Source organism: Taudactylus pleione, unplaced genomic scaffold (assembly GCF_031769625.1).
Source record: "Taudactylus pleione unplaced genomic scaffold, aTauple2 ptg000278l, whole genome shotgun sequence".
Lineage (NCBI taxonomy): Eukaryota > Metazoa > Chordata > Amphibia > Anura > Myobatrachidae > Taudactylus > Taudactylus pleione.
Window position 1 is genome coordinate 341,432 of NW_028284680.1, and position 19,233 is coordinate 360,664.

General features: G+C 47.2%; 1 protein-coding gene across 1 annotated transcript in view; it reads right to left on the reverse strand.

Annotated features, from left to right (window-relative positions):
- The window catches only part of LOC148513469 (uncharacterized), a 466,228-nt gene that overhangs the window by 136,437 nt on the left and 310,558 nt on the right, over positions 1-19,233 (reverse strand). The window contains exons 76-82 of the mRNA XM_088481822.1: positions 17,972-18,099; positions 16,184-16,331; positions 11,232-11,364; positions 10,958-11,113; positions 8,846-8,972; positions 8,557-8,765; positions 6,790-6,952 (exon numbers count right to left, since the gene is read on the reverse strand). Coding sequence (XP_088337948.1) covers positions 6,790-6,952; positions 8,557-8,765; positions 8,846-8,972; positions 10,958-11,113; positions 11,232-11,364; positions 16,184-16,331; positions 17,972-18,099 — 1,064 coding nt within the window. The remainder of the gene's footprint in view (positions 1-6,789; positions 6,953-8,556; positions 8,766-8,845; positions 8,973-10,957; positions 11,114-11,231; positions 11,365-16,183; positions 16,332-17,971; positions 18,100-19,233) is intronic.

The following is a 19,233-nucleotide window of genomic DNA, read 5'->3' on the forward strand; positions in this document are numbered from 1 at the left end:
CTGAAAAGAATACCTGGTTCACAGAATGGCTCTATCCACATGAAAAATGAGGTCTGGAGACTTACATGAAAATGCTGCCAGCTTCAACACTCACCTTGCTGACGCAAAGGTCAGAAGAAAAGAAACTAAATTGAGGAATTTAAGCCCCACTGTCTTAAGAGACTCGAAAGGAGACTTCTGAAGGGACAAAAGTACCAAGTTAATGTCACATTAGGAGTACATAAGGAGGTTGGATATGAAGGACCTCTTGAAGAAAGGTCTGGACATCCAGGAGTATGGCCAGCTTGTGCTAAAAATAAATGGACAAAGGCCCTCATTCAGAGCCGTACGCTCTGAGCAGAGCGCACGCTCTGAATGAGGGCCGGCCTCCATGAAAATGGAGCGTCCTCCCAGACGCTCGTATAGCTGTGGGTCACCACCCACAGGCTATACGAGCGTGCAGTTTGATGGCCGCGATGGTCTTGACCATCGCGACCATCGAAACTGCGAGCCGGAGCCTGCGGTTGAGGTTTTCAACCGTAAGCTCCGGAGTGATTTTGGCTCTATCAGAGCCAAAATCACTCCCACTGACATCACTAGTGATGTCAGTGGGCCGGCTTCTGACGGGAGGCGTTCCCGGGGGAACGCCCCCGTCAGGGAGGCACGCCCCCGGCATGCCTACCAAAGGGGGCGTGCTGTCAATCAACATCGACAGCACGCCCCCTTTGATCAGACACAACGAGCGAAGGACTTTCCTTCGCTCGTCGCGTCTGGCGCATGCGCACGACGGAGCTCCCTCCGTCGTGCGCATGCTCAGTCCAGAACATCGACCCACTTGCGAGCAGACAGCCGCTCGCGAGTGGGTCTGAATCAGGCCCAAAGTCGACACCTGGGTCTTGAGAGAAGTGAGAAGCAACCCAGCATCCAAGCTAGTCCACGGATAGAATGGAAGCCGTGCCAGTCTGAATGAAGAACCAGGGGCAGCATTTTTTTCATATCACACAAGATACAGTACAATTTTGAACATTTTGTGGTAAATCTTAGAAGAAGACCGTTTTCCAGCTGGAATGATGGTGTGAATGATCCCTTCTGACAACCCCTTGGCACAGGTTTCAAAGCCTCAACAGCCATGCCGTTAAAGCTGGTCACGTCAAGTCCTGATGTTAGAAGGAACCCTGAGTTATCAGATCTTTTCTGAGTACCAGCCACCACAGCGGTGCAGCTGACATGTTGATGATATCTGCATACTACTCTATCTTTGGCCAATGAACCCTGGAACTGTAGGGACAAGTTCAATGCCCCCCAATCCTGTAGGATGACACCCATGGGAAACAGGTTTCAATCCCATACATATAAGTGATGCCACCCCGCTGAGCTGTGTTTTCAGTCACCACAGCAGAGATTACGGGAGTCTGAAAAAACAGACGAAAGATCTGGATAGGTCTGGGACTTGACCACCTGGCTAAGATCTTTCTGGAATTTTCATGCACTACAGAATGAAAACTGGCTTGAGAGACAACGGTATCTTAACTTGGTTCTGGACCATGCAAATTTTCTCTTCCAGGAGAAAAACTCTCTAGCATTTGGTGTCAAGTAGTAGAGCCAAGACTTTGGATAATTTACAGTATTACCTAACTGTGTGAATTCAATGATTTTTGCCAAGATGCTTATATGAGCGATAAGGAGATCGACCGACCTCGCTTTGATCAGTACTACGTCCAAGCACGGAATGAATGTCGCATCCTTGGTCCTCAAGAGAGCCGCCATGACTGCCATCACTCAGTAAAGATTCTGGGTGCCTTGGACAATCTGAAAGGAAGTGCCCTGAATTGAAAATGCCTCTTCCCTACTAAAAACCTGAGAAGGTTGTGGGGGCCCCCAATATGATTATATAAAGGTATGCACCCTTGATGTCCACTGAACAATAAAGTCACCCTGCTCTATGGAACTGATCACTGAGCAAATGGATTCAATCAGGAATCTGGGTTTTTACTACTAACAAATGAGAGTTTAGGCCTTTGAGATGTAAGATGGGCTTGAAAGAAACAGGTGTATATAGAAGCCATGACTGCATTGTTCTCTGAGAACTAGAATAACCAACTCAGAAGATCTGATCAACCCCCATAAGAACTATACATCTGACTTGAACTGGAGTGTCTAAAAATCTTCCCGTACGTCCAAAGAATACTTAATCCACTCGTAACGGAAGCACCAAAGATAGGCCCCCACTGCAGAAGCAATCTCTTGTTGGGGTGGGATCTTGTCATGCAGGCTTGTCAGCAGGTCTTGATCTTGGGCATTTGCTGGACCATGCCATGGCTGGGGCCCTCCTCTGTAATTCTTCCTCCCATGGCTTGAGGGATGATCCTACCCAACTACAGTCTGATACTACAAAAAGTAATGCCTCAAAAGTCCTCTTGAACTGCATGTTTACTTCCCAGGACTGCAACCAAAAAGTGAGTCTGGCTGAAAAGGAAAGAGCTGGAGTTCTGGAAAGGTCAAGACTTGCATCCAGGACATCTTCACCAATTTATTCCAATCTGTTCCTGTCCTTAGGAGAGGAAGCATTAGGGGACTAGTATCGTGTTAGATTCAGATCAATGGGTTAATCAAGCTTAAGTGGATTTTTTCAGTCTACCATGTCCGCCCCATACAAGGGAAAGTGGACCTGATTCAGACCCACTCACTAGATGCGGCCGCTCGCTCCCAGCGTATGCAAATTCCGCTAAGTGACGTCAAGGCAGGCGTTCGCAAGGCAAAGCATAAGCATGCCCACTATGTCTTGGTGAGCGATCGCTTTGTCTATGCAGACGCCCACCAGCCTGTCTTAAGCCGCACACTAGCGTACGTCATCTCCAGGAAGTGTATACATCCATCGGTACATCGGGTTCCATCGGAACTGACCGCAGCGCTTGCGGTTGACTGTACCCTAACGCAAGCACCACACTGTATAATTCAACCAGGTGATGTGTACTATGACGCTTCCTGTTAATTATGCATTCCTCTGGAATGGCATTGAAACACTCAGCCACGCCTGAGTTTGCGCCTCCACTCCCCCGTTACTACTGTCCTGACCCTGTTACCACCCACAAACGGCCTCTCCTATCACTCACTCCACTGGGCTGTCTTTGCTGGGCGAGCGAGTGCTTCCCGCATAACATCGGCCAGGAACGAGTGAGTGGCTGCTTGCAAACGTGTCTGAATCAGTCCCAGCGTGCAGAACAAAAAACCGCCTGTCTGGTTATGGCCAGGCTTCCCACACCAGCTCCAAGACCCATTGTGAAGAAGGGAAAGACACAGTTATATTATTTTTACTTTTCAACAAAAAAGTCTGAGGAACCTCTGGTTACTCCCCTCACTGTACATTCAAGACCTGTCTTAACAAAAAGTAGATCTACAACCACCTGCCAAATTGAAGGATTATACTCCCAGCAAGTGAGATCTTCATAATCAGAATACTACGGAACCTCACACTATTCCTGAGAGGAGAATTCTGAGTCTCCCAATAAATGACTTTGGGAGGACCCCTGTCATTTGCGAGGCCTGCTAGAGGATGACTCCAATATCCTCTACAACGAACAAGACATTTTAGCCAGACCCTGTACTGACTTTTCCAGGTTGCTGATCTTGAAGAGTCATCTTGGCTTCAGGACTGTTGAAGAGTAGGCTTGAGATGTGTTGGGAGAAGAGTGTGAGATCTTTGCAGGTGACAGTAAGTTGCTTAAATTCTGAGGGGTACAGGGAGAGAGTGGAGGGACTGGTAAAGTGGTGTGAAAGAAAAACCATTCTAGAAGCTACATTAAGGATTGTAGAGATTGTAGGCAGGTGAGGATAAGACCAGACAGAATAAGGCTGCTGTAGTGGAGGCGAGAGAGGATATTGGAGTAAATCAATGTGTCAGCAGCGTCAATGTGTAAAGCTCTAATCCTGCCGATGTTCTGAATACTGAACCAACAGGAGCGGTTAAGGTTCTGGATGTTAGGAATGAATGAGACGGAGTCAATGAAATGATGGAATGATAAATGTAAATCTCAGATCCAAGAGGACCAAGTCATGTAATATTTGAGAAAATCACCGACCACATACAGATGTATCCTCGCACATCTTTGCTGCAGTTTGTGTCAAACAGGCCCTCTCTTCGCGCCAGGTACCTGAGCCTTTGCTAGGGCTGGACTTCTTTTTTGCTTCCTTTCTTGCCTAACAAGCCGGTCAAAGGCCTTTTCCGCATGTAACGTGAGTAGAATTGTCGGCCGCTTACTTCGACTGATGTGAGAGATGAGGTTGACCGCTCGCCGAGTATCATCCAAAGCCTGAAGCCAACCTGATCTGCATCAAACAGCTGTAACCGCTCCGTTTTATTGTACCTATTACACGTTCTAGTACTCCCTCCGCATTGCCCATTATAGTGCAGGAAATCACAGTCTTCTATGGTTCAGGCAGCATTAATGAAACTGAAGGTCAACCCTGAGTCATGGAAATTGGAATTGCTAAGACCTCATTCTTATTGAAAAGGATTAAAATGAGTTCAGCTCTGTACACGCCAAGGCCAGGTCTGCCTGCGGCCTGCTGCTATACTGAACACTCAGGAACAAATAGATTTCATTTCAAACAATGCAGAGTGAGGACACAACAGGGAATAGATCTGGGCATTGTACTATCAATCTACGGCTGGAAATCCAATTACAGAAAGAGCAGCATCTAGTGCAGGAATCCTGCAGTGTCATTTCCACGCCAAACATATGTTGGCATTGACATTAGTGGAATAGGTTTTTTGTAACCTATAATTATTTTTGTATGAATAAACATGGACTTATCATTCATTGCAGAAATAAGTAACAATAATGGAACTGCTGGAGTTCAAGACTAATTTCATTGTGGCCCTATTAACACACTCACACACACACAAATCAGCTACAGATGTGTCCTCAAACATCATTGCTACAGTCACGCCAAGCAGCCCCTCGTGCGCCACGAGATCCTGTGACGCCAGGTCCTGTGCAACTCTGCTTGCGCCGGGCGTCTATTTTGCAAACAATGCCTCCTAGTCGCAATGAGATGCGAATCGGAAGCGCCACCTCAATATGCCACGCAGCGTACCAGCCTGGCGTGGGTGAGCCGCCAGGGTCCATGCTACTCTGCTGCCCCTGGGTGGTCACTTTTTTACTGAAAAGGAGTCTTGGTCGCAACACAATGGGACTTGAATGCATCAGGAGACTGTGCTGATTATTGAGGATAGATGTAGGAAGACACATCTGTATTATAAAGTCCTGTGTATTAAATATTGGAAAGACACATGATACATATCAGAAAGTCACGTGTTATGTATCAGACAGTTTCGTGTATTTTATATCAGATAGTTACATAAGTTCTGGGAGAACAACAAACTATACATACCAGACAGGTGTGTTCTGTCTCCGTCAGTGACATACTTGTACAATGCCACCCCCACCCACCCCTAATCCAGGTCACCAGCCGCTCATTGCTGGTGGCTGACACGTTGGGAGAAATATAAGTGCAGTACTGGAAGACTATCTTCTGTGTAATCAGTTACTGCAAAGCGAACACTGGCCAGAGTGCTGGGGGAAATCATGGGAACAGACCAGAGGATGGCCCAGGTACGAGGATAGAGCTCATCTCTGCCACCACTGTGCTGTCTGATGTTCTCATCTCATGGGAACAGACCAGAGGATGGCTCAGGTACGAGGATAGAGCCTCATCTCTGCCACCACTGTGCTGTCTGATATTCTCATCTCATGGGAACAGAACAGAGGATGGCCCAGGTACGAGGATAAAGCCTCATCTCTGCCACCACTGTGCTGTCTGATGTTCTCATCTCATGGGAACAGACCAGAGGATGGCCCAGGTACGAGGATAGAGCCTCATCTCTGCCACCACTGTGCTGTCTGATATTCTCATCTCATGGGAACAGACCAGAGGATGGCTCAGGTACGAGGATAGAGCCTCATATCTGCCACCACTGTGCTGTCTGATATTCTCATCTCATGGGAACAGACCAGAGGATGGCCCAGGTACGAGGATAGAGCCTCATCTCTGCCACCACTGTGCTGTCTGATATTCTCATCTCATGGGAGCAGACCAGAGGATGGCCCAGGTACGAGGATAGAGCCTCATCTCTGCCACCACTGTGCTGTCTGATGTTCTCATCTCATGGGAACAGACCAGAGGATGGCTCAGGTACGAGGATAGAGCCTCATCTCTGCCACCACTGTGCTGTCTGATATTCTCATCTCATGGGAACAGACCAGAGGATGGCTCAGGTACGAGGATAGAGCCTCATCTCTGCCACCCACTGTGCTCTCTGATGTTCTCATCTCATGGGAACAGACCAGAGGATGGCCCAGGTACGAGGATAGAGCCTCATCTCTGCCACCACTGTGCTGTCTGATGTTCTCATCTCATGGGAACAGACCAGAGGATGGCCCAGGTACGAGGATAGAGCCTCATCTCTGCCACCACTGTGCTGTCTGGTATTCTCATCTCATGGGAACAGACCAGAGGTTGGCCCAGGTACGAGGATAGAGCCTCATCTCTGCCACCACTGTGCTGTCTGATGTTCTCATCTCATGGCAACAGACCAGAGGATGGCCCAGGTACGAGGATAGAGCCTCATCTCTGCCACCACTGTGCTCTCTGATGTTCTCATCTCATGGGAACAGACCAGAGGATGGCCCAGGTATGAGGATAGAGCCTCATCTCTGCCACCACCGTGCTGTCTGATGTTCTCATCTCATGGGAAGAATTGTCCTGATCCCAGAAAACCTCTATATTACACATCATAAAGCAACGGACCTATCTCTTGTGAGCACGTATTCAGGAGGGATGTACGCTTCTCCCAGACTCCTCCACCGGGGCTTCCAGTTTTTCAAGGGGCTGGGACTGTACAGGGAGGGTCTCAGCAGCACGGAGAGGATGAGCAGAGCGACCATCACTATGAACAGCAGCAGCAGAACCCCTAAATGATGCACAAAGCAGAATAATCAGTGGGAGTGTAAGCGAATGATAAAACATTCACATCACACAGAGGAACCACAATAATGTCATAGGTAGCGATTATATGCTAATTTACATATTAACAACTGAACATCCCAATGTATTTCAGTACCCCAAATATAGAGTACTGTATATAATGCCAGATTATTGGGTTACAATTTACTCCTTTCTATAACCTTACTATTATATTTTTTCACATAAATAAGTTATAGAAAGAGGAATGTAGGTGGCTTAGTCAGTGGTTTAGTCAGTGACTACGCAGACAATAACATATGGGAGTTTCATTTACAAAAAACGAAATTTAATTAAAACCAAGAGTTCCAAAACACTGATAATTACAAAACATTAACAGAAGACAGCATGTAAACCTAGCTAAGTGTACCCCATCTACTACATAACCATAAGTGTTACACAAGTAATAGTGGTGATACACTGAGAAACCATACAGAAGAGAAGAGAAGTTCAAAAGTGATGTAGTAACATCTGAAGTTCTGCTCTAAGGGCCTGATTCAGAGCCGCTCGTAAGCGGCCGCTCGTTCGCTCCGAGCGATGTTTGCCCAACTGCGCATGCGTACGGATCATTATACGCATGCGCGAACCAGTCAGTGCGGTCGAAATTAATGTGCTCGCAAAATAGCGAATGCCTGATAATTTGAGTGACAGGAGGAGGCGTATGTGGGTGGTAACGGGGGAAGGTGCTTGAAAACGGGGAGTGGAGATCCGAACGCAGGCGTGCTTAAAGGTCAAAACGGGCGTTTTATGGGTGTGCATTAATACAGCAGCGTCACTGACCACGTCACTGGGTTATTTTATAGCCAGAACTGCTCGCAAAATTGTGGTAGCAAAAACCAACCACAAGAATAGCGAGCAGTTCATACCCTGGTCGATGTACTCGATTAATCTAATAAATAGCGGACATGACATAGGACCGCAAAGAGCGAACGGTTCATTTGAATAGCCACCCCTATTTTCTGGACGAGCGAGCGCTAATTGTGTCCGGCTCTGAATCAGGCCCTAAGCTCCTTACGGAGCGGAAGCACACAATAATCAGGCATTAGGCAGTGTAGGGAGAGACAAAGGGAATTTCCACCCCTTATATAGGGCAGTTGGTCAATGTCTTTGCCCAAACTCAAAGCTGTGGTGTGGTTGTGCCCCTGGTGAAGGTAGATCTGGAGCACGCGGTCAATGGGAGAATGTGTCGTTCTCCTGAGAACAGTCAGAGATGTCACCAGATACTGGAAGGTGTGGTGGTGATAGTGGTGTTTTCCACACTCAAGCCACCTTGGGTTCTTCCATTGATTACTTGTTGCTGCCTACCTGCCCTTCACCGAAACCTTGGTCCAGGTAGGGAACATGTCAGTAAGTTGACTCTCTTTCTGTGTAAAGCAGGGCGGCCTAGGTCCACCTCCTATAGGCACTAAGACTGACTAGCTAATGTTATATGTATAGGGGATGTGGCTTTTAGGAGGAGAAGTCAACTTGATAAACTGTAGTAGCCCCTTAATGGCAGAGCCTACACCCCCCATTCACCCCTGTAATGGCTGCCTCAGTTAATATATGAATTACCTATGATAGCCGGCCAGTTGGGCGCCAGGTTGAGTTTGTGCTGGGTTATTATGCCTTGCTTGATGAGCTGGGAAGGGGAAGATGGCTGGATGCGTGAGGTTGCGGGGTCACAAACATTCTTTTCTTTCACGGTCACAAAGAGAGAGTGATCCCTATTCCCATTGTCCCCAAACACGTAAGTACCGGGATCTCCAAAAACGTGAGCAAATCTGCACAAAACAGGCAAAGTGCGTTCATTGTTTTGTTTATGTTGGTAAATATCACAAAACCCCCAAAACACAGAAGTTACCTGGAGACATTGATGTTGGTCTCTCTAATAAGATGATCCAGTCTCCTGAAGGCCCCGAAATCCCAATGTGGGTTGGTGTTATAAAGGTGGTCTTTCTGATACACCGGGTAATGGCTGGACAGCCGTTCTGCAATAAAAAACACATATGCTAACAAATAATACATGGAAGAACGGTGGACCTATCAGGGGTCACATCTACAGGAAATATCAGAGCAGAGCTCTCTGGGGAGAGAGTCACCATGTGCCAGGCAAGGGTCGGTGGTAGTGGGTAAACCAGGGCTCCCAGACCTCATGTTACACTGCGACTGTATCATGGGGGAGCGCTGTAATGTAATACACCAAACTTTAATGATAAGAGCAGGAAGAGAAGGTGCGACTAACATGGTTTGAAGAATGGATGAATCTAGTAACTTGTAAAATACTCAAATTAAAGCACGGCGGGTAACCCAAATGTCTCATGCAGATCTGTGAAGGAACGAGGATCAAAATCCCCAGAGATACAGTATGTGAAAAGTAACCCGGGACCATAGATACGTCTTACACATCCCAGAGAGAAATGAAGATGTCCCCAAACAGGCGTCAGAGTGGCAGGTAGGGGGCTAAATCCAGGCACTTATTCAGTCTATCCCATCATGTACAGGGAACGACATTTACCAAGACTGGTCTCAGACATGGAGGATCCCAACCTGCTGATCCCCAATCTGAGCACTCTCAATATTCACCCACTTTTTGCAAACCAAGGCCCTCATTCAGACCCGCTCGCAAGCGCCTATGCGCTCGCAAGCGGGTCATCGAGAAATTCTCTGTCTCCGGGGCTCGCTACAAACGGGGCGGCTGTCAATGTTGATCAACAGCTCGCCCCGTTTTTGTAGGCGGGGTGGGGGGGTGGCCAGCCAAACTGAGGCGTTCCTGAAGGAACGCCTGCCGTTTGTAGGCGGCCCTACTGACATCACCAGTGATGTCAGTAGGGAGCTTCCTGCTTTGTTAGAGCAGGAAGCTACCTGGGGCTTGCGGTAGATGAGACAAAGGTCTCGTCGCAAGCCCCGATGGTCGCGATAGTCTCGACCATCGCGACTATCACCTGGTCACTCGCTGAAGCTGTGGGTGGTAACCCACAGCTCAGCGTGCGGCCAGGAGGCCGCCTTTCTAAACAAAAGTGGCCGCCCTCATTCAGAGCGAGCGCTCGCTTTTTGCGAGCGGCTCTGAATGAGGGCCCAAGTCCACATGCTAAGACATAACCTGACTCAACTGAGTAGCAGGATATCATCTCTGGAAGGTGGGTAGGCCTAATCCTCCGTTACCAGTGGATATTACAATACTAGCTCTATGGAGTCTAGGCTTTTTCCCATGCCACACAAATAAACCACAAAGCGACTGAATCGTACGTTAAAAGGAAGACGGGACAGCAATCGGTAATGTGTGAAACAAGTAGAGAAGCCTGGGCAACATATTAATTTCATTCCGTCCTATCCAAAAAATATAAAGGGGAGTCCATCTAATCAGATCCTCTTTTATAGACTGCAAAAGAGGAGTATAATTAGATGTGGTCGTAGGTCTTCCTAATATGGACACCCAGGTACTTAGCAGCAGGGGGCGCCAGAAGCTACATTATGGGAGACGAGAGACGGAACGCTAGCGCTTCTGTTATCGCACTGTTGACCCTGTATCCGGAATATTTGCCATATACTGTTGGTCTAATTCAGGCTGATTTTGCCTGTTAAATAAATGCTCATTTAATATATCGGGCAGTCTCTCACGGGTCAGAACCCCGCACCCTACTTATTACCCCTAGATGTATGAGGACACATCTGTACAAACCTGCCCCTTCCTCCCCCTGTAAGCACAGCAAGTGATGTAGACTTTGGTGTGGGATGTCCTGTGCGCTTTTGGTACATAAGAATATTTATATCTGCATAGAATCTACCTAATGTCACGCAGACGGCAAATCTGAATACTTACTAACTGCTTGTAACATACAGTAAGTGTAGAACATGTTTATGCTTTTGCTCAGTGATGTGTATAATGTGTGGGTGACGGGGAGCACTATTACCCGCCCCCATAACCAGTGCTGCCGCCAGGATTGTACCCTTGTTACAATGTTACATTACTTACGGCTTGGTGGGACACTCAGCTGGAACAGGACAACATCTCCCCGCTTGAGACACAGAATGGGGTTTGGGATCTTGGGCAGAGATCCGGAATTTGCCGACCTGATGACCTGATCTACGTCTCGTGCCTTTCTGGGTGTCGGTGCTGACCACGAGTCTCCTGCAAATATTGGATCATTTGTAGGCGCTGTATTAGTGCTCATTAGAACCAGGCGGATGAAGCATTCTTATCCATACGGATTTCATTGTGGAGACATAGTAAAGGGGGGTATTCTGACCTGTAAGGAACGCTTCGATGACCTGTGCACTGGAAAGTATCACACCATAGATCCCCGTGGGGTCAATCAACACAAGGTGAACCTGCTCACTGCTCCACACGTGCTGATCTGGACCGAGGACATTCAGCACCTCCTGGGTATGGTAGAAACAGACATATGAATCCTCAGAGCAGAGACATGCGGGGTCTGAGCTGTGCCCAGAGTTATAGGTTTCTGGCCATTGCCCGGAACGTAATGATAATATCAAGGACAAGCAGGTTATATGCTTAGCCTATGGGTGCTCTAATACTACTATATAATGCTCTGTAGTACTACAGCCATATTGCATTAATTAGAACTAATTGTCATGACCTCATGTACTATTTCACACGTATATCCGTCTCTCTATCATCTCTTCCCGGATGTCCCAGTACTTTATTAAACATAGGAGAGATTCCTGGACTGCACACCCTGAATATATATATAATGGGAGGTGCTACCTGTGTGAGACTTATCGCAGGCACAGAAACAAACAGATCACAGGTGCACAACTCCAAATGACTGATTATATATAAATACATTATGCAATAAAATGTTGCAATCAGTAGAGGTTTTTAGCATAATCATGGCCAAGGTTATGGGCCTACCCACCATATCCAGGTAACCTCTGTCGGGTAGGTCCCTAATATACTAGGGTACAAATCCAGAGCGCAGGACACCCCTAAATCGGCGCAGCCGAGCCGCCCCAGGGCATCGCTATAATGAATAAAGCGAAATGTGAAGTAAGAAAGGTAAGAGCAGCTATGGCTGCATGGAAAGGTGAAAATACAAATATAATAAATACAAACAGTAAAGTGTTAAAATTGTGCAAAAATGAAAGAATGTGTTATAATGCGATACCCCGAGGCAGACCACCCAATGCAATCCAGGGGACCTACGCCCCAAAAATCAACCCAAAGTTGCACTACAGCATATAACTTGTAGGACTTACCTAGATTTGTGCCTATTACTAGTGTGCATATACATTACTAGTCCAGGCTGAGGGCATCTCCTTTCCTTCAGGTGTGCAATAACGCACATTAAATGGAGTGTATAGGAGAGATTCCTGGGCTGCACACCCTGAATATATATAATGGGAGGTGCTACCTGATGAGACTTATTGCAGGCACAGAAACAGACAAGTCTCAGGTGCACAACTCCAAATGACTGATTAATAATATTTGGATTGTTAGCCATGCGGTAACAATCGATCGATCTGCGTACATAGTTGCATTTGCGATCGCTGCTGAATCAGGCGCTGAGTCCGGACGTGCAAAGTGCAGGACAGACCCCTCAGACCGGGACAGGTCGGGAGGAATACAGATATAGGTTGGTACATTCAAACTAGTGGTTCAGGGAATTGAGACTTTTTTTTTTAACGTAGGAAATACAAATAATGCTGCAAAATGTGGAAAATCAGGTTATCAACAACCTAAACTGCAAACCGCATCGGTAAGGTCTCTAATCCCTAGGTGCGAGCACATAACAGCTAACAATATATATATCCTGTACTGTACAACTGATATTGGCCACAAAAAGGAAACATAATTGCAGAAGAAAAGAAATAGCGGATCTGATTGTGTCTGCGTTCCCCAAGCAGCTGCTGTTAGACCAGAACAAGGCGTCTGCTACAGTCCAGTAACCAGTGGACCCAGAGCCAGTGATGCAATCTAGCTGGCTGCCTAGAGCACCAATGGTTAGGGGCAGTGGTGGATGTTACCTAGGGACTGCGGGCACCCCCCCAGGCACTGGCAGCTGGCCATCCGGTCCGGGATAACAATGCCTCCTTCTATACTCTGACCTGCAGTGCAGATCAGAGCAGGGGCAGCCCTCCTCATTCACAGATATGCCCAGCTACTCATCCTTGCCACTGGCGTGGCAAATCATGCCACGCATGGAGCGAGACACGTGCCTGCAAGGGGATACGCGCACTGCGCTCGCGCCTCTGTGGGAATGCATGGTGTGATCACAGTGCACGCCATAGCGTACCGTAGCATATGCAAGAGCGGGGAATCGCATGACGGGATGCGTGAGCATGTTTGTGGCGCGATCATCAACAAAGTAACTGGGCACATTGAAAAGAGGGTAGGAGCTGTTGCTGATCAGGAGGCACCTAAAACACACAATGAAAGAATAAGACATCAGGGATCGCTGGAATTTAACATAAAGGTGTAAGAAGTAAATGGATTGCTAATGCGATAACCTTACTTCTGGGGCAGAACCTGGCCATACGGGATGTAGTCAGACACCATAATATTGACATGGTCTAAATATTGACGTTCAGGATGATGGCATATTGATAATGTCGACGCTGTTTAGCAGGTTACAACCAAGGACAAACTGAGAAATATATATATCTCAGTAGTAGAAAGTGAGGCAGTGTGCTGTGTATGATCTATAGTAGACGCTGGTAGAGCAGATTGCAACTTCTAAAGAAAATACACAATTACCGTATTTTTAATGTTATGACGACCAAGCTCGCCATCTGGTGGCCTAAGAAGATATCACATTATTTCCTGTGAATGCAATGTACGTAGCTGTAATAATTGTTCCAGAGAAGTCTGTTGTCATAATGAAATAATAAGGTCGGCTAGAGACGTAATCTTTCTGTCTCTCTTTGGGACAGTGCACAAAAACATAAACTCTTGAGTGGCGGACTTATTGTCTCCTAGGTAAGACATTTGTTCCATACAGATCAGTGGTCTTGAGAGGATTATGACTAAAAGGTGAGGCTGTCGTTGCTATGTGAGATGACAGCAGCCATGATTTTATTGACTTTCTGCTGTATAGTTGCTGATCATGAACGATATGAAACAAAATCATCCAGCGCACTAAAATTACTAAGAAAGACCAACCCACACACAAATGTGCCAAACAGGGCAGTAGCTAGGGTAGTGCGGCACCACAAGGTCAGGGGGCGCTGTTTGGGCCTGTCAAATTTCTGTTTATTAGCATTCTTGCTTGTAGCTTCCTCTTATTTCATCCCCAGCATCTCCTGGCCTCTCCTATCTCTTCCCTGGCCCTTCCCCATGAGGCCATGGCCCTTTTTTGGGTGCATTATGTCCCTTTGAAAAATGAGGGGGGTGCCAATGCTCTTTCTGGCACAGGGCACCAAAATGTCTAGTTACGGCTCTGGTGCCAAATAGGAGAAGTAAGGCCTAGTTTTAATAATTAATATAAAGGACTGACGGAGTCACCCTGAGCACTGTCTGCACCTACATCCTCGTGCTCCCGTTTAGTCCAAGCTTCAGAGACACAGGGGAATAAGATGAGCAGATGACATTAGATGGAGCACTCAGGAGGGAGAGGAACTCCGGTACCCTACATGCAGGATGTCCCGCTGGAGAGACACAGGGGAATAAGATGAGCAGATGACATTAGATGGAGCACTCATGAGGGAGAGGAACTCCAGTACACCACATGTAGGATGTCCCGCTGGAGAGACAGAGGGGAATAAGATGAGCAGATGACATTAGATGGAGCGCTCAGGAGAGAGAGGAACTCTGGTACACCACATGCAGGATGTCCCGCTGGAGAGACACAGGGGAATAAGATGAGCATATGACATTAGATGGAGCGCTCAGGAGGGAGAGGAACTCCAGTACCCCACATGCAGGATGTCCTGCTGGAGAGACACAGGGGAATAAGATGAGCTGATGACATTAGATGGAGTGTTCAGGAAGGAGAGGAACTCCAGTACCCTACATGCAGGATTTCCCACTGGAGAGACACAGGGGAATAAGATGAGCAGATGATATCAGATGGAGTGTTCAGGAGGGAGAGGAACTCCGGTACCCTACATGCAGGATTTCCCACAGGAGAGACACAGGGGAATAAGATGAGCAGATGACATCAGATGGAGCGCTCAGGAGAGAGAGGAACTCTGGTACACCACATGCAGGATGTCCCGCTAGAGAGACACAGGGGAATAAGATGAGCAGATGACATTAGATGGAGCGCTCAGGAGGGAGAGGAACTCCAGTACCCCACATGCAGGATGTCCCGCTGGAGAGACACAGGGAAATAAGATGAGCAGATGACATTAGATGGAGCGCTCAGGAGGGAGAGGAACTCCAGGACCCCACATGCAGGATGTCCCGCTGGAGAGACACAGGGGAATAAGATGAGCAGATGACATCAGATGGAGTGTTCAGGAGGGAGAGGAACTCCGGTACCCTACATGCAGGATTTCCCGCTGGAGAGACACAGGGGAATAAGATGAGCAGATGACATCAGATGGAGCGCTCAGGAGGGAGAGGAACTCCGGTACCCTAAATGCAGGATGTCCCACTGGAGAGACTGAAAGCAGGATTATAAGTAACCTCTGGGGACTGGGCTTCACCTTCCAGAACAGAACATTTACAGTAGTTCATCTTTGTTATGATTGTTAATGGATCCAACCTAACACCAGTTTCTTACATCACTTCCTTATTGCCATGAGGTCTCCAGCAGCTGAAGAACTGCAAGTCCCAGCATTCCTTGCCCAAGGCTGTCTATAATTCACTTCTTAAACTAGTTGTAGTCCTACATCAGCTAAAGAGCTAGAAGCTGCCCTTGCTGGTCTACATATCCCACACACGTCATGCACATAAAGCCCGGTCAGAGTTGATGTGACTTTGGATGAGATAAAATGCTAAAGGCTGCAGGTGGTATTTGAAGGCTAAAGATGACCCACTGCTGGCATTACACAAGACGCAGTATCGGATCACCATCTCTGAGTAAGCCACAGCCCTTATATTAAGTGCCTCTCTTCAGCTGCTCTTCACATTGGGGAGATAAAACAGATGAGACATAAATGTGTGTTAGATGTTAAATGCACAAATCCCCCAGATACTGTATACCGTTGAAGCCTTCATAGGAATGTCTATCCCCTTGCTGCTCTTGGTTTGTGTGACCAGGTGAGGACATAAAGAGACAATACAAACTCCACACACCAGTTTCCTGCTCCTTCTCCTCTCAGGTTCCTCAATTTGTAGCAGAAACTGCATGTTAGATCCAAAGGTCATCGATACCCGGGGCACCTTCATCAGGCAGAACCGATCACACAGTTCCTCTGCTGATACATACTGAAGACAGTGGCACCTGTGTAACACAAAAAAAAGACCTGAGAACAGCCAAAAAGACACCTGAAAACAGCCCACAAGACACCTGAGAACAGTACACATGACGCATGAGAACATTCCACAAGACACATGAGAACAGCCCGCAAGACACCTGAAAACAGCCCACAAAACATATGAGAATAGTCCACAAGACATCTGGGAATAGTCCACAAGACATCTGGGAATAGTCCACAAGACATCTGGGAATAGTCCACAAGACACCTGAAAACAACCCACAAGACATCTGAGAATAGCCACAAAACATCTGAGAATAGCCCACAAAACACCTAAAAACAGTCCAAAAGACACCTGAGAACAGTCCAAAAGACACCTGAAAACAGCCCACAAAACACCTGTGAGCATTCCACAAAACACTTATGAACACCCCACAAGACACATAAGAACACCCCACGAGACAACTGAGAACACCCCACTAGATAACTGGGAACACCCCACGAAACAACTGAGAACACCCCACGAAACAACTGAGAACACCCCACGAAACAACTGAGACCACCCCACAAGACACCTGAGAACGCCCCACATGACACCTGAGAATGCCCCACATGACACCTGAGAACACCCCACAAAAATCCAGAGAACAGTCCATAAGACACCTGAGAACACCCCACAAGACACTTGACGACAACCCACATGACACCTAACACCCTACAAGATAACTGAGAACACCACACAGAAAACACCTCACAAGACACCTGAGAACACATCACATAACAACTGGGAACATCGAACATGACAATGGGGAACACCCCACATGACACCTGAGAACTCCCCACAAGAAACCTGAGAAATGTTGATGTAATGGATAAAACATATTCAACAGTTGCGTATTGTAAAAATCCTTGGTGTAATTGGGCTCCGTGTTTAGCTGGTTGTGGTACAATTCATAGATAAAGTACATGATATTGTAAATATTTACTCCAGTGATTCTCCAACCATGTACTCACGCACCACCCACAGCTCATGTCTGGAATAGTTCTGTTAGTGGAAACAAGTTGGGTACTTACTGATCCAGCCAATTATAGTAATGCTGGGTACACACTTGGCCGACTTGTCCGCCGACCCACGGATCTGCCGACTGAGCGGCCGATTGGTAAGCCAATGCACACTTACCAATCTGCCGCTCACTGTGTCTGGTCTGACATCACATTTAATTTGCCCGGCCAGTTGAGATGTCAGTGTCAGCGGGTCCCTGCAGCCAGTGTCCAGGTGGTCGGCGGGTCACCCATAGACACAGCCAGATGTACCAACATATCTACAAGATATATCGGCATTGGCTGTACCGCAGGACCGACACGATATGTCTGGATGACGTCGTTCACAGATAAAGCGTCTGAACACACGAACAGATGCACTATGCAATATGTAGTTCGTCGGCTAAGTGAACGACATATCGCATAGTGTGTACCCAGCCTTGGTCACCTATACATGATGATAGAATAACTGAATAACATGAGCTGCTTGTGGTGATTGTGGAGTCCAGATAAAGTGGTTCCATGTATTATTGTGACAGATAGGAACGTTTCTGAGTGAGGTGGTAAATAATAATAAAACAACAGTAAAGTAATATTAGAGTAAATATAGTGTGAAAAGACTGACATTCCCAGCTCTGCACTGAGCTCTCCCCCCAGCGGCCCACAGGACGGAGTACAGTCGTGGTGCTCCGGGGTAACACACTTCTTTGTAGATGCCAGGCGCATGGCAGCACTGGAACAGCGTTCCTCCACCTGCAAGGAGAAGCAAGGAATGAGGAGGATGATGATGGACTATACTGTATACACATATATATACTGTGTGCATATGTACGTGTTATATACTGTGTGTGTGTGTGTGTGTGTATATATTAGGGGTGTGCACTGGCCACTTTTCGTGTTTTGTGTTTTGGTTTTGGATCTGGATCTTTCTTCGTGTTTTGGATCTGGACTGGTTTTGCCAAAACCACCCTTCCGTGTTTTGGGTTCTGGGTTTTGTGTTTTGGATCTGTATTTTTTTTAAAAAAAGCAGAAAAACAGCTAAAATCACAGAATTTGTAGGTTTTTCTGCTCCTATGCTATTATTAACCTCAATAACCTTAATTTCCACTCATTTCCAGTCTATTCTGAACACCTCACACCTCACAATAGTGTTTTTATGTCCAAAAGGTTGCACCGAGGTAGCTGGATGACTATGCTAAGCGACACGAGTGGGCGGCACAAACACGTGACCCATCTAGGAGTGACACTGCAGTGGCAGACAGGATGGCAGTTTGAAAAACTAGGCCCCAAACAGTACATAATGCAAAGAAAAAAAAGAGGTGCAAGATGGAATTGTCCTTGGGCCCTCCCACCCACCTTTATGTTGTATAAACAGGACATGCACACTTTAACAAACCAATCATTTCAGCGCCAGGGTCTGCCACACAACTGTGGCTGAAATGATTGGTTCGTTTGGGCCCCCACAAAACAAGCTGGCAATTAATGTGTCCCTGCACAAACTGGCTCTACGGAGGCAAGATGTCATCCTCATCCACCGATTCCTCACCCTCTTCAATGTGTACATCCTCATCCTCACAAAGTATTAACTCATCCCCACTTGAATCCACCACCACAGGTCCCTCTGTATGTTCTGGAGGCTGGTCTCCCTGGAAGAGCTGATAATTCATTTTGATGAACATCATCTTCTCCACATTCTGTGGAAGCAACCTCCTACGCCTTTCGCTGACAAGGTTCCCGGCTGCACTAAACACTCTTTCGGAGTACACACTGGAGGGGGGGCAACTCAGGTAAAATAGAGCCAGTTTGTACAGGGGCCTCCAAATTGCCTCTTTTTCCTGCCAGTACAGGTATGGACTGTCTGACATGCCTACTTGGATGCTGTCACCG